Source organism: Dama dama, chromosome 15 (assembly GCF_033118175.1).
Source record: "Dama dama isolate Ldn47 chromosome 15, ASM3311817v1, whole genome shotgun sequence".
NCBI classification, from domain to species: Eukaryota; Metazoa; Chordata; class Mammalia; order Artiodactyla; family Cervidae; genus Dama; species Dama dama.
The window spans coordinates 22,651,625-22,666,940 of record NC_083695.1 but is presented as its reverse complement, the minus strand read 5'-3'; the positions used below and the strand labels follow the sequence as shown (position 1 = coordinate 22,666,940).

Here is a 15,316-nt window from a genome sequence, read left to right as displayed (position 1 = left end):
TCCAGGGATTGAACCCAGGTCTCCCACATTAAGGGCAGATTCTTTACCGTCTGAGCCAGCAGGGAAGCCCTACAAAGCTATATTAGTCAAAACAGTATGATAGTATAAAAAGACACAAAGATCAGTGGAACAGGATGGCCTAGAAATAAATCAATGAATAAATGTTCAATTAACAAATGTCAAACGAGCCAAGAATATACAACAGGGAAAGGACAGTTTCTTCAATAAATGATGTTGGGAAAACAGGATAGCCATGTGCTAAAGAATGCAACTGGACCACTACCTTACACAACACACAAAAGTTAACTCGAAATGGATTAAAGAACATAAGACCTGAAACCATAAAACTCCTCAAAGAAAAAATAGGCAGAAAGCTCTCTGACATAATTCTTTATTAACTGACAGCAAAAGCAACAAAAGCCAAGAGTGGGACTACATCAAACTAAAAAGCTGATGCATGGTAGAGGAAATCAAAATGAAAAGGCAACCTACCAAATGGGAGGAAATATTTGCAACTCATATATCTGATGAGGGGTTAGTATCCAAAATAACAAAGAATTCATACAATATAAAAATAAAAAGCAAAAAATCTGATTAAACCACAGCAATTTTCTCTTCAAGAAAATCAGAGATACCAAGGGAACATTTCATGCAAAGATGGGCACAACAAAGGACAGAAATGGTATGGACCTAACAAAAGCAGAAAATATTAAGAAGAGGTGGCAAGAATACACAGAAGAAATACACAAAAAAGATCATAATGACCCAGATATCCACAAGGGTGTGATCACTCACCTAGAGCCAGACATCCTAGAATTTGAAGGCAAGTGGGCCTTAGGAAGCATCAGTATGAACAAATCTAGTGGAGGTGATGGAATTCCAGTTGAGCTATTTCAAATCCTAAAAGATGATGCTGTTAGAGTGCTGCACTCAAAAATGCCAGCAAATTTGGAAAACTCAGCAGTGGCCACAGGACTGGAAAAGGTCAGTTTTCATTCCAATCCCAAAGAAAGGCAGTGCCAAAGAATGCTCAAACTACCACACAATTGCACTCATCTCATACGCTAGCAAAGTAATGCTCAAAATTCTCCAAGCCAGGCTTCAACAGTACGTGAACTGTGAACTTTCAGATGTTCAAGGTGGATTTAGAAAAGGCATAGTAACCAGAGATCAAACTGCCAACATCCACTGGATCATCGGAAAAGCAAGAGAATTCCAGAAAAACATCTACTTCTGTTTTATTGACTATGCCAAAGCCTTTGACTGTGTGGATCACAATAAACTGTGGAAAATTCTGAAAGAGATGGGAATACCAGACCACCTGACTGGCCTCCTGAGAAATCTGTATGCAGGTCAAGAAGCAGCAGTTAGAACTGGACCATGGAACAGACTGGTTCCAAATTGAGAAAGGAGTACATCAAGGCTGTATATTGTCACCCTGTTTATTTAACTTATATGCAGAGTACATCATGAGAAATGCCTGGCTAGATAAAGCACAAGCAGGAATCAAGATTGCTGGGAGAAATATCAATAACTGCAGATATGCAAATGACACCACCCTTATGGCAGAAAGCAAAGAAGAACTAGAGCCTCTTGATGAAAGTGAAAGAGGAGAGTGAAAAAGTTGGCTTAAAACTCCACATTTGGAAAAGTAAGATCATGGCATCTGGTCCCATCAATTCATGGCAAATAGATGGGGAAAACAGTGACAGACTTTATTTTGGGGGCTCCAAAATCACTGCAGATGGTGACTGCAGACATGAAATTAAAAGACCCCTGCTCTTTGGAAGAAAAGCTATGACCAACCTAGACAACATATTAAAAAGTAGACACATTACTTTGCCAACAAAGGTCCGTCTAGTCAAAGGTATGGTTTTTCCAGTAGTCATGTATGGATGTGAGAGTTGGACTACAAAGAAAGCTGAGGGCCAAAGAATTGACGCTTTTGAACTGTGGTGTTGGAGAAGACTCTTGAGAGGCCCTTGGACTGCAAGGAACTCCAACCAGTCCATCTTAAATATTCACTGGAAGGACTGTCGCTGAAGCTGAAACTCCAATACTTTGGCCACTAATGCGAAGAACTGACCCCTTGGTAAGCCCCTGATGCTGGGAAAGATTGAAGGTGGGAGAAGGGGATGACAAAGGATAAGATGGTTGGATGGCATCACCGACTCAATGCACATGAGTTTGAGCAAGCTCTGGGAGTTGGTGATGGACAGGGAAGCCTGGCGTGCTGCAGTCCATGGGGTCGCAAAGAGTCAGACACGACTGAGCGACTGAACTGAAACCACACGCAGAGAATCTCATTAGACATTTTTTGTTTTCTTTTTTTTTTTTTCCCAGAAAAATACCCAGAAGTGGAACTGCAAGATAGTATGGTAATTCTACTTATAATTTTTCAAGGGACCTTTTCCCACAGTAGCTGCACCAATGTATGAATACATTCCCACCAACAGTGCACACGGGTTCCCTTTTCTCCAATTCTGGCCAACACTTGTTACTTCATATCTTTTAAAGAGTCGCCATTCTAACAGGGAGGATGTCCCCTATGGCTCAGAGAGTAAAAAATCTTGCAATGCGTAAGACCTGGGTTCAATCCCTGGTTTGGGAAGCTCCACTGGAGAAGGGAACGGCTACCTACTCCAGTATTCTGGCCTAGAGAATTCCCTGGACAGAGAAGCCTGGTAGTCCATGGGGTAGCAAGAGTCAAGACACAACTTGGCAACTAAACCACGATCATTCTAGCAGGTGAGAGACTATATCTCGTTGCGGCTTTGGTTTACTTGCGTTTCCCTCATTAGTGATGCTGAGCATCTTTTCGTGTACCTGTTGGCCATCTGCATGTCTTCTTTGGAAAAATGTCTATTCATATTTGCCTGTTGTTTAATCAGATTTTTTTTTTTCTATTTTGGATACTAACTCCTTATCATACATAATTTGAAAATATTTTCTCCCATTTGGTAGGTTGCCTTTTCATTTTGCTGCTGTGCATAGGTTTTTTAGTTTGATGTAGCCCCAAAGGATTATACTTTCTTGATACTCTCTGTTGCTTCAGTTCTTATTTTCTTTGCTTTTCTATCAGCAATTGTGGTAAGCAGCTTATATGGCTCCCAATGACTCCTCCCTCCTGGAATTCACAACCTTATATAATCTTTCCTCCTCAAATGTGGGTTGGACCTAGAGATTTACAACTAAGAAATAGAATACAACCAAGGTGATGGAGGGTCACTTCCATGGTTAGATAACAAAAGACTGTCACTTGCATCTTGGTAGCACTCTCTCTCCCTTGCTTACTTTAACACAGCCAAGCTGCCCTAAGGAAACACTCACATGGCAGAGTATGAGGTCGCCTGCCAACAGCCAGCAAGGAGCTGAAGTCTTCAACCCCAAACCCCTCAAGGAATGAAATCTTGACATCAACCCTGTGAGTGAAGTTGGAAGCGGCTCCTGCCTCAGGAGAGCCCTCAAACGGTACTGCACCCCTAGCTGACCCTCACTTTGACTCTAGCCTTTTAAAAGACCCTGAAGCAAAGAACCCAGCTAAGTCATGCCTTTATCCCCGACACACAGAAACTGTGGGGAAACAAATCTGTGTTGTTTTAAGCTGCTAAATTTCAGGATAACTTATCTCAGTAGGTAACTGTGGCTCAACTGGTAAAGAATCCGCCTGCAATGCAGGAGATGTGGGTTCAATCCCTGGGTTGGGAAGATCTCCCGGAGAAGGGAAAGGCTACCCACTCCAGAGTCCTGGAGAATTCCATGGACTCTACAGTCCATGGGGTCACAGACTCGGAAACAACAGCGACTTTCACTTAAGTATTCACTTAAGGTAACTAATATTTTAATAGTATGGTATCTGTCTTTTGTAAGCTGCCTCAAACTTTATTTGGAAATAGATGTGATATCCTGTCACTGAATATTGGGAGTATTAGCTTTTGTGATACCACAATCTCATATTAAAGTACTTTCTGGCACTCAGGGTTTACAACACACTGATTTAATTTTGAGAATCCTGTGGAAATTCTCATGGAAATCTGTACCTCTGATCCAGATATGATGGCATAGCTGGCATTGGTTTACCCTCCAACTGTAAGCAACTACAAAATTGGGTGAAGTATAAAGAAACAACAGTTTACAGATGGGGGAGGAAAAAAGGTAACAGAAGGATACATTTTCAAGAAATGGGAAATGCACAAGGTGAAACCTGCATTCCCCTTGGCATGCTGAGTGCATTTTCCAAAACAGAGTACAGGAAAATAAAGCCCAAGAAGGCAGTATCTCACTGGCCAAAGTTCAGTCGCCCAGCTGTGTCCAACTCTGTGTGACCCCTTGAAGAGCAGCATGCCAGGCTTCCCTGTCCTTCACTATCTCCACGAGTTTGCTCAAACTCATGTCCATTGAGTCGGTGATACCATCCAACCATCTCCTCCTTTGTTGCCCTTGATCTCTCCCAGCATCAGGGTCTTTTCCAATGAGTAGGCTCTTCACATCGGGTGGCCAAAGTAGTGGAGCTTCAGCCTCAGCACCAGTCCTTCCAGTGAATATTCAGGGTTGATTTCCTTTAGGATTTTGATCTCCTTGCTGTCCAAGGGACTCTCAAGAGTTTTCTCAAGCACCACAATTTGAAGCCATCAATTCCTTGGTACTCAGCCTTCTATAATATGGTCTCACATCCATACGTGACTATTGGTAAAACCATAGCTTTGACTATCCGGACCTTTGTTGGCAAAGTGATATCTCTGCTTTTTAATATGCTGTCTAGATTTTTCACAGCTTTTCTTCCAAGGAAAAGATTAAAAGTCTTTTAATTTCATGGCTGCAGTCACCATCTGCAGTGATTTTGGAGCCCAAGAAAATGAAATCCGACACTGTTTCCACTTTTCCCCATCTATTTGCCATCAAGTGATGGGACCGGATGCCATGATCTTCGTTTTTTGAATGTTGAGTTTTAAGCCAGCTTTTTCACTCTTTCACCTTCATCAACAGGCTCTTTAGTTCCTCTTTGCTTTCTGCCATAAGGGTGGTGTCACTGCAAATCTGAGGTTATTGATATTTCTCCCAGCAATCTTGATTCCAGCTTGTGCTTCAACCAGCCCAGCATTTCTCATGATGTACTCTGCATATAATTCAAATAAGCGGGGTGACAATATACAGCCTTGACGTACTCCCTTCCCAATTTGGAACCAGTTGGTTGTTCCGGGTCCAGTTCTAACTGTTTCTTCTTGACCTGCATACAGATTTCTCAGGAGACAGGTAAGGTGGTCTGGTATTCCCATCTTTTCCACAATTCATTGTGACCCACATAGTCAAAGGCTTTAGAATAATCAATGAAGCAGAAGTAGATGTTTTCTGGGATTCCCTTGCTTTTTCTGTGATCCAACCAATGTTGGCAATTTGATTTCTGGTTCCTCTGCCTTTTCTAAACCTAGCTTGCACATCTGTAAGTTCTCAGTTCAACTACTGTTGAAGCCAAGCTTGAAGGATTAAGGAGATGGAAACCGGAAGGAAAAGCTAGATTTTGAGGAGTCCAGGATTAGAAGTAAGTGCAATGAAGACACCCTAAAAGTATGCATCAAATATTCTCTCAGATTCTTGGCTAACATCTAAGCTGTACATGAACAGGACATAATTTCAGGAAGCTGAGCAGAAATTCTTAGCAAAGAATTCAGAAGCCAAATGGTGTTGGGGAGCCAGGTTGCAGTTTGGGTCTAGAGAAAGTATTACCTTTGGTGAACACTTGGGACTCTGCGTTGAGACCTCAAAAGTCCAGCCCTGTCAGTAAGGACTACACTCTAGGCATCATGGGTAAAACTGAAACAGACCCACCATGTTTAGCCTAAAATCAAGCCTGGACTGAATCAAGATGATCCACTAGCATTTTAATTGTCAGCCAGAAGAACAAGCTATTAACAACATTCCTTGGAGGAAAATAACAAATTCAGAATCTCCATAACACATCATCCATAATGTGTAATATACAATAAAGTTAGCAGTGCATCAAGCAGGAAAATGGCACTAACAAAAGACAGAAGAGAAACAGAACCAGAGATTACCCAGGTATTGGAATAGGAAGGAACTCTAACTATGCTTAAGATGCTAAAGAAAACAGAGAAAGAGAACATAACAGATGAAAACTACAGAATGGGATAAAAGTTCTGTGAGAACAGGGACTTTGTCAAATCTTTGATGTCCAGATTACCTGGTAAGACAGTGACTGCTCATATGTTTGATCGGTCAATGAACAGTTAGTCAGATGGAAGGACGAGAGAGGTTATGTTGAGGATTGGTGACAAAATCAAAGATTCTGAAATGCCAAGCAAGCATTAATATATTTCACAGAAAATTACTAAAATAAAACTTTGCATCAAAATCTAAAATAAATAACTATACATATGTATATACACCTATATTGAGCACTAGAAAACCAGTCAGTGGTACATTTACTTCATTCACTATTTCATCTATCCAATCTTGAGGACATTTTAACCAGCAGTTTCCTACTCGCTTCTGAGTAAAAATGAAAGCACAATACTACAAAATGTTCTAAAGCCTTTATAAAAAGTAAAACAGCTTTAGATGTAGTAACATCCTACTACATGCATGTGTACTTGGTCGTGTCCAATGCTTTTGCGACCCCATGGACTCTAGCCCACCAGGTTCCTCTGTCCATGGGATTATCCCGACAAGAATATTAGAGTGGGTTGCTATTTCCTGCTCCAGGGGATCTTCCCAACTCAGGGATCAAACTCACATCTCCGACAGCTCCTGCACTGGCAGGCAGGTTCTGTACCACTGAGCCACCTGGGAAGCCCCCTTATTCCATCCGCCCTGTACAAATTCCTCCCTTGCTGAACTCTCCTCAGAAACAGCCAACACTTTCTACATGACCCCCACCCTGTGAACTGTTCTTCGTATACAATCAATATGATCCCCATGGAACTTGCTGTATTTATAAATTACCTTGTCCCCTAGACATCTAAAGAAACCGTTCCAGCATATTTTCAAACTTAGGACCAGAGGGTATGTCAAGAAAGTTTTAATTGGTTATAACTAGCCAGGTGGAAAATGTAGATTTAGAATCTGGAGAGAGAAGAAAAGCAATAAAGTCTGATGAGGCAGAGTAGGAAAACCTGATTATCTTAAGAGTCCCTGGTCCCATAAGTTCTTAGACTCACCTACATTGTAGTCTTGCCCTTCCTGCACCTTTCTTTTGCAGGTTTCTTTTTTTTTGGAAGGGGAGAGGGGAGGCATGCTGTATGGCATGCAGGATTTTAGTTCCCCAACCAGGTACTGAATCCGTGCACTGTACAGTGGAAGCTCAGAGTCTTAACACCTGGACCTCCAGGAAAGTGCTTTACACCTACCTTTTGATTTCAATAAATTATCCCTTTTGATTTAAGCTAATTTGAAATGGATTTTTATCACCTGTGACCAACAAAAATCCTAACTACAGCTAGATTACCAAGTGACCGCCCTCACCAAGAACTACATGCTAACTGCCTCAAAACTACAGGTTCATACAGTGTTCTTTCCCAAAGGAAAAAAAAAGTATCACTTTCTATTAAACTTCCATTTATTTATTTGTGTCCTTGGGGAAAGCTGTATGTAAAGATGAAAAGGAATATCATTGCCAAACACAATAAACTGGCAGAGAAAAATCTAATGTACTCTTGAACCTTGCGGTAGTGTCCTGAATGGAGAGCAGAGGAGAAAAGTCATTCACTCTCCATTTCCAAATCAACTTACTATGAGTCTTCTAAAGGCAAGTAGCATCCCCTAAGTACTACACCGACTGTGTAACTACTACAATGAACTGTACTTAGGATAACTGCTCAACTGTTAGAGAGGTCCAGGAAGACCTTTTTGATTTTAAGTCAATTTCTCCCACAGGCAGTCTGCCGCACCTCTTTCCTTCCTCAAGATTTCAGTTTACCTTGCCCCCCCACACCCACCCCCCTTTTAAGAACTGCCATCATCTGCTGTGAAGACAAATTACAGGATGAAAGCCAACAGTGGGTCCTGAAATCAATCTGTGGGTCTCAACCAGCATTTTAAAAACTCTAATAGTAAATATTAGACTGCATCGTATGTAACACTATACAAACTCAGCTGGTAAAGAATCCGCCTGCAACACAGGAGACCTCAGTTCAATTCCTGGGTCAGGAAGATTCCCTGGAAAAGGGGATAGGCTACCCACTTCAGTATTCTTGGACTTCCCTGGTAGCTCAGACAATAAAAGAATCCACCTGCAATGCAGAAGACCTGGGTTCGATCCCTGGGCTAGGAGGATCCCCTGAAGGAGGGCATGGCAACCCACTCCAGTACTCTTGCCACTGACAGAGGAGCCTGGAGGGCTACAGTCCATGGGGTTGCAGAGTCGGACACAACTGAGACTAGCGCAAGAGCGTATCATATACAATACTATATACACACACACAGCATTCTATGTTTCAGTTTTTTACATTTTTGTCTTATTTTGGGTTAAATATATGAATGTCCCTGCATTTTGCACAATTCCAAGAGACACATCCATAAGGAACCAAGCTCCGAAGTAATATACACTTAGGTATGTGTGTACTGTCATTAAGTAAAAATTTCTTATTGCGGATCACAGTTAAAACAAATGGGCAAACATGATCTAATACAAAGATGAGATACCTTATTTAGAATCTTGCTTTCAAATCCAACTATCACCACTTACTCTGCAGTTCCAAGATTTCATCTGTAAAATGGGAAATATCTCAAACAGCTACTGAGAAAACAAAATAATAATATTTGTAAGTGCCTGCTGCCAACCCCAGGCCTCTGTAATTACTGGGTAAGTCTTAGTGCTCTACTGCATCCTTCAGAGCGCTTCCACTAAGCTTAGCCTAGCCTGTGACAAGATGAAATTTTCCTTGATATTTTTCAGGGCAAGATTTTATTTTTATTGTCAATATAATTAACACGGAGTAGTTACAAAGACCCCATACATACAAGGCCATCCTTTGGACCATACCTGATACCTTTATTTAGTGAGCACTCTAAAGAGCAGTTCAGCTTTTCAACAAACATATTCTCAGCACTCTTAAAAGGGCAAAACACAAAGAATACAATTGTGGTCACACAGTCACATGGACGCTGTCCTTAGAGTTTGCAGAGTAGGTAAGCAAAGCATGAGCAACACAGCCATATGTAAATTAAAGTCTGACATCATTCCCAAATAGACCGCAAACAAATCAAAGAACTAGAAATTATCTCACATAAGTTTTGACATTTGCTACCAGCACTTGCATCACCACCAAAATTAAATGTAAGGAAAGAAATGCCTAAATATACACTAAGTAATTTTATAAGTTACAATTTTCCATACTGAAAACTGATGAAAGAAAAAAAAAAAAAAAACTTATTCAGAGCCCAAAGACTAGTTATTCCCCCCAACAAGGTAAATACAATTCATCCTATTTTCCTTTTGACCAACTTCAAAAACCAGAAAATTAGAACACAGTATTCATACTATATATTAAAATGACTATTTCAAGCTGGTCTCTTCCATATCTTAGAAATCACTGTGAGGAAACACGCCTATAAACTCATACTGCAAATCTAACATAAAAGAAATACTAGAGCAGAGGAGGGCTTACCAGGTGGCGCCAGTGGTAAAGAACCTGCTTGCCAATGCAGGAGACATGAAGATGTGGGACTGATCCCTGAGTTGGGAAATTCCCACAGAGAAGGGCATGGCAACCTACTCCAGTATTCTTCCTGCCTAGAGAATCCCAGGGACAGGGGAGCTCAGTGGTCCATAGCGTCGGACACGACTAAAGCGACTTAGCACCATGCACTAGAGCAAAGCCACTCAATACTGATAAAGAATCTGTAATTCAATATAGATAAGGACCATATTAAAATGAATATTTTAAGTACATTAAGACAGAATAATTACTAGAAAGAAGTCATGATATCAACATAAGGTAGCTCCATAATGTATTTGAGTCACTAACCTACTTAATTTGTCTAGGCTTATTTATCTGTAAAGCTTGGGAAGCAATTCTTACTTAATTTCAAGGATACTCTGAGGACACATAATTATAAACCTAGGTACTGTAATAAGTCCTTATCCAATCAACTTGGAATATACTATGATGTCATTTGAAAAAGCCTGTATAGACTAATGGGATGCTCAAAGGCACTCAAAATTATAGCATTGAGAAGTATTTCTCATGTTGAGTCTGCTGGATACTAGAATGAATATTGGCTGGCATAAAAGAATGTGACTGTCTTTAAAAAAATTCAGTCTCCTAATGAAAATACTAATTTGAAAAGATACATTCAACCCAATGTTCACAGCAGCATTATTTACAGATGCCGAGATACAGAAGCCACCAACATAGCCATCAACAGATGAACAGAAAAGGGTGTGACATATATGTATATACAGATATGTATAGCAACACATACACACCACACACACAAATAATGGAACACTACTCCGCCATAAAAAAGAATGAGATGTTGCCATTTGCAACAACATGGATGGACTTGGAGGATATAAATGAAATAAGTCAGGTAGAGAAAGACAAATACTGTAAGACATCACTTACATGTGAAATCTAAAGGAAAAAAATGAATGTATGAATATATTCAGTAACAAAAAAAAAAAAAAACCAGACTTGGATACAGAAAACAAACTAGTGCTTACCTGTAGGGAGAAGGAAGGAGGATAGGGCAAGACAGGATAGGGAACTAAGGGGTACAAACTACACATAAAACATATAAGCTACAAGGATATAGTACAACAGAAAGTGAAAAAAGTGTCTTTTAAAATTGAGTGACAACAAATTCAGAAGCCAGACACTGATACTTAGCACAGTTAAAATGATTCAAGTAAATGTTAATTTCTGTTCTATTGTTCTCTTCCATTAAACACTAGATCTAAAACTTAAATCTTTCAAATCTCAAATGGCTTAAGAATTCAAGATGCCAAATTTCTGATACTTGTCCACATAAATTGTATGGCTGGATTATGGATTTATGCTAGACTCCTTAGTAAGACTATTCAAAATTCTCTTCTATAAACAGGTAATACCACTACCAAGTCAACTAATTTTTCCTAACTGGTGATTCTGCTGCTCCATCTAAACTGTCACCCAGTTCCAGTCTTTTCATAAGCTACCACACACTAGTGGGGCAGCTGGCTGGGGTTATGCTGAAGCAAGCAGTCAAATAAAGTGAAGTTAACTGGAACTGAACCAATGGTCATTTTGCAAGGACACTTGAACTCTGAAGCACTTTGTGAACTGCTGGTTATTTCTAATAATGTTCCTGTCAAGTTTCAGTACTGAGCCATCCATTATATTTCACTGCCAAGTATATGTCACCTTAAAACCAAGAAAAGTGCAAGACATTTCCCTGGTTTTAAGAAAAAAAAAAAAAATCATAAATCTAGTCTGGTTCTTTTTAAGTGTAAACAACTCTTACCAATGGGGGCAGGGCTCAACAATAAAACTGGAAAGCACTTCTCATAGCAGTTAACCTGGCACCAGCCATCTGGTAACCATAGCTTTAGGTCCTAGAATCTTAAACTTTTTAAGCTCACCAAGTCCAAGTGAGACTTCTAAATTAAGAGTTTTGGTCTGATTATTGTAATAACTCACTCTTACACTTCATTACATACCAGGTACTGTTCTAGGCTCCTCACGTCTATTTACTCTCTTAATCCTGATAACAAACCACAAAGAGTGAGATCAACTAATTTGCCCAAGGTCATATAGTTATTAAGCGACAAAGTCAGAATTCAAATCCAAGCAGTTTAGGTCCAGAATCTATACTCTTAATCCACAAGGCTGTACTGCTTCTCTACAGAATGGTTTGATTCCAGCCCAGAGCTCTCCCACACGTGTTCTCAGGGTTCCAACGTGAGAAACAAATAATTTTCCATACGTTCTTTTTCCCAAACCCACTATCATAGTTGAACTGAAAAGTTACCTTGTCTGTCTACAACTTTAAGTAATCCCACTTTTGTATCCAAAATAGACAACCTCTCTGGAAAACCAAAAGATACAGTGGCCAGGCAGAAAAGAACTCGTGTTTCTTGTTTTAAAATCGCTACACCTGAGGTGCCTAAAAACAATTATGAGTTATCAATGCTTTTTCTGAGAAAGGTAAACATCTACCATATTTTCATGATACCTAGAGATGAAACTGAGCTAAAAACAGCCACAGCCCTGTCTTTCCCCCCAACTTTCTCTAATTTAGTTGAGAAAGGAAAGTCTCAGTTTACGCATGTGAACACAGATGAGGAATGGGTGAAGGGAAACGGAGGTGAGAGGTTATGATTTCTCGACAGTGGGGACGCTCAGACTTCAGACCCTGTGTCAGAAGTTAGAACCAGTATTACACACCATTTCTGCCCCAGCTGGCTTAGTGTCTCTCCAGGCTGCAAAGAGGTGGTTACGTGGCGCTTGGAGGCATTTCCTCCGGTCTGGAGAGGTAGCAGCCCCCGTTGGTGGGAGCCCCTCGCCCAGAGCCCTGGGGCAGGGGGCGCGTGAAGGCGGCGGGAACAGGAGGCAGGAGCTTCCCAGGGATCCCCGAGGGGCCATCTACGGTTGCTTGGCTGCAGCCTCTGTAGGGCCGAGCCTGTCTGCACCCCCCAGATTTTAGGATCCCCCGCGCCAAACCAGCTTCCCGGCCTCCAGTCAGCTGCACGCCGAGACGGGGTCCTGAGGCAAAGGTGCCCGAGAGCCGACGCAACCCTCTGTGGGCCACTCACCAGGTTGAGGGGTCCTTCCATTACTTCCATAGACCCCGGGGTAAGCGGCGGCCTGAGGAAGGGGAGCGACGGAGCCCGGGCACATGGAGGGGAACAGCTGGAGAGCGCGAACGCAGCGGCGGCGACTGTGGCCCCACTCCGCGCCCCCAGAGCCAGCAGCGGGCGCAGGAGGAGAAACAACCCCACCACTTCCTCCTCCGGCGCCGCGTCGCGGGCCCGCCTCCTACGCCACGGCCACGCACGCGTCACGACGTCACACGCAGCTGGTTCAAGGTGGGAGTGAGGACAGGGAGTGGGTGGGGCTCAAGGAAGGCGGGGCATGGACAGACTTTCTCGCAGTCCGTCTTTCCTCTCGCGAGAAGCTTAGCTTCGGCTTGAAGACTCATACGTCGCCTGCAGAGGTATAGCTGTGTAGGATTTTAAGTGGCCGACTTCTGCTATCGCTCTCTCCTACGTCCTTCCAGCGTAACTTCTCACAAATTCACTCAGTATTGCCAGATCCTCCCTTGCTCTCAGGCTCCGGGCTTTGTTGTTGCACCTGATTTTTTTTCCCCCCCGCAGAAATGAGATTTGAGCAATGGTGGCTCAGCGGTAAAGTATTTGCCTGCATGGCAGGAGCCACCAGACCAGGGACAAACACGGCTTTGCTCCCTGGGTCGTGAAGATCTCCTGCAGGAAGGCACAGCAACCCACCGCAGTATTCCTGCCTGGATAGTCCCATGGACAGAGGAGCCTCGTGGGGTACATGCAGTCCATGGGGTCGCAAAGAGTCGGACACGACTTAGCCACTTAATCACCAGAGCACGCACTGGCTTAGCCTCTGTTGGAGGAAGACAAACGATTCAGGGTTGTGCCCTCAAGTTGCTAACAAATCAATAAGAAAATAATATGGGTCTCAAGTAACCCTATACCATATATACCATAACCATATACCATTCATTCAACAATTATGTGTCAGACCACCACAGTGAGTTCTTTCTGTTCAGGAATTCACTGGTTTAAAAAATGTGATTTATGCTGTAAAGGAAACTGTTGTGATAGAGGCACCATGAATTCTGCCACTTAAACCCTTTCAAAAGCCTTCTGAGCTTGGGAATTAACCTGGTGGTCCAGTAGTTAGGACTCCAGGCTTTCACTGTGGAGGGCACAGGTTCTGTCCCTGGTCTGGTAGCTAAGATCCTACAACCCCATGGCAAAAAAAAAAAAAAAAAAAAAACACAAAAACCTTGTGAGCTTGGGGGAGGACACCACCTTGGCCTATAGGTTGAACGCAGCCTTGTGAGATCTTGAGCAGAGGACCCATCAAAGCATTTCTGAATTCCTGATCCATGGAATTTGTGAGGTAATAAATGTGTGTTGCTTTAAGCCACTAAGTTTGTGGTAATTTATTATAAGGCCAGGAAAACTATTAAGACCCCTGAATGCTTGCTAAGTCACTTCAGTCATGTCCAACTCTTTGCAACCCTGTGGACCATAGCCTGCCAAGCTCCTCTATACATGGGATTCTCTAGGCAAGAACACTCAAGTGGGTTGCCAGTTCCCTCCTCCAGGAGATCTTCCAGACCCACAGATTGAACCTGTGTCTCTTGTGTCTCTTGCATTGGCAGGTGGTTTGTTTTTTTTTTTTTTTTTTTTTTACCACTAGCACCACCTAGGAAGCCCATTAAGACCCCTACAAGGTGGTAAAATCCACAGGCAGAGCTTTCTTGTTTTTATTTTTGTTTTTCTGGCCATGCCATGTGGCTTGCAGGGGCAGGGGTGGTCCCAGGAGAAAGTGAACCAGGCTTCACTTTCTTAGACACGAGAGAAGTCATTTTTGGCTGGAACCAGGAGCCTGCCCCAGGACTGCTCTATTGTTTCTTGACTTCTCCTTTTTTCCTACATTCCCTCCCTTTCCTGTTTATCGGCCTGTTAGAATGTGCCCTTTGGAACCCAGGGAAGGTTGAGGAGGCTGAATGAACCTATTTCCTGCAAACAAGAAACATGGAAAGGATCTGTACCCAGTAGGTACAAACAGGGTCCTGTATAAACAGGGTCCTGCTCTGTTTATACAAGAGTAGTGAGAAAGTATAAAAATATGTCTAACTCTGAAGAACCAATCTCTTTTCCTACACATAAGATAAAAGTTAAGTAATAAAAACAATGGCTAAACTTCAGAGAAAGGCAGTTTGCTGGCACAGTTAGCACATAAGTGGATAACACTCTTTCCTGTACTAATTAGGTATAAGGACTCATCTTCTTGCTTTGTCATTCCTTGATATAAAAGGAACTGTCAAATCATTCCCCCATTTCCAACTGTGTCATAAGCAAAGGGGGAAAACTGCCTTTAAGTGGAAACGACCTGTAGTTTTAAAACTGAGCATGGTATGGAATGGGAGAAGGAAATGGCAACCCACTCCAGTATTCTTGCCTGGAGAATTCCATGGACAGAGGAGCCTGGCGGGCTACAGTCCATGGGGTCACAAAGAGTTGGACACGACGAAGTGACTAACGCTACACTATGGTATGGAACAGAGGGTAAGTTGATTAATCTGCTTCTTGAAGATTTAAATTTTTTTAAAACTT

At 42.2% G+C, this 15,316-nt stretch overlaps 1 protein-coding gene across 1 annotated transcript in view; it reads right to left on the bottom strand.

Moving 5' to 3' along the window:
• NRBF2 (nuclear receptor binding factor 2) overlaps window positions 1–12,983 on the bottom strand; it is a 32,025-nt gene extending 19,042 nt beyond the window's left edge. Inside the window, exon 1 of the mRNA XM_061161614.1 lies at window positions 12,752–12,983. Coding sequence (XP_061017597.1) covers window positions 12,752–12,781 — 30 coding nt within the window. The 5' untranslated portion in view covers window positions 12,782–12,983. The remainder of the gene's footprint in view (window positions 1–12,751) is intronic.
• Between the last annotated feature and the right edge of the window lie 2,333 nt (window positions 12,984–15,316).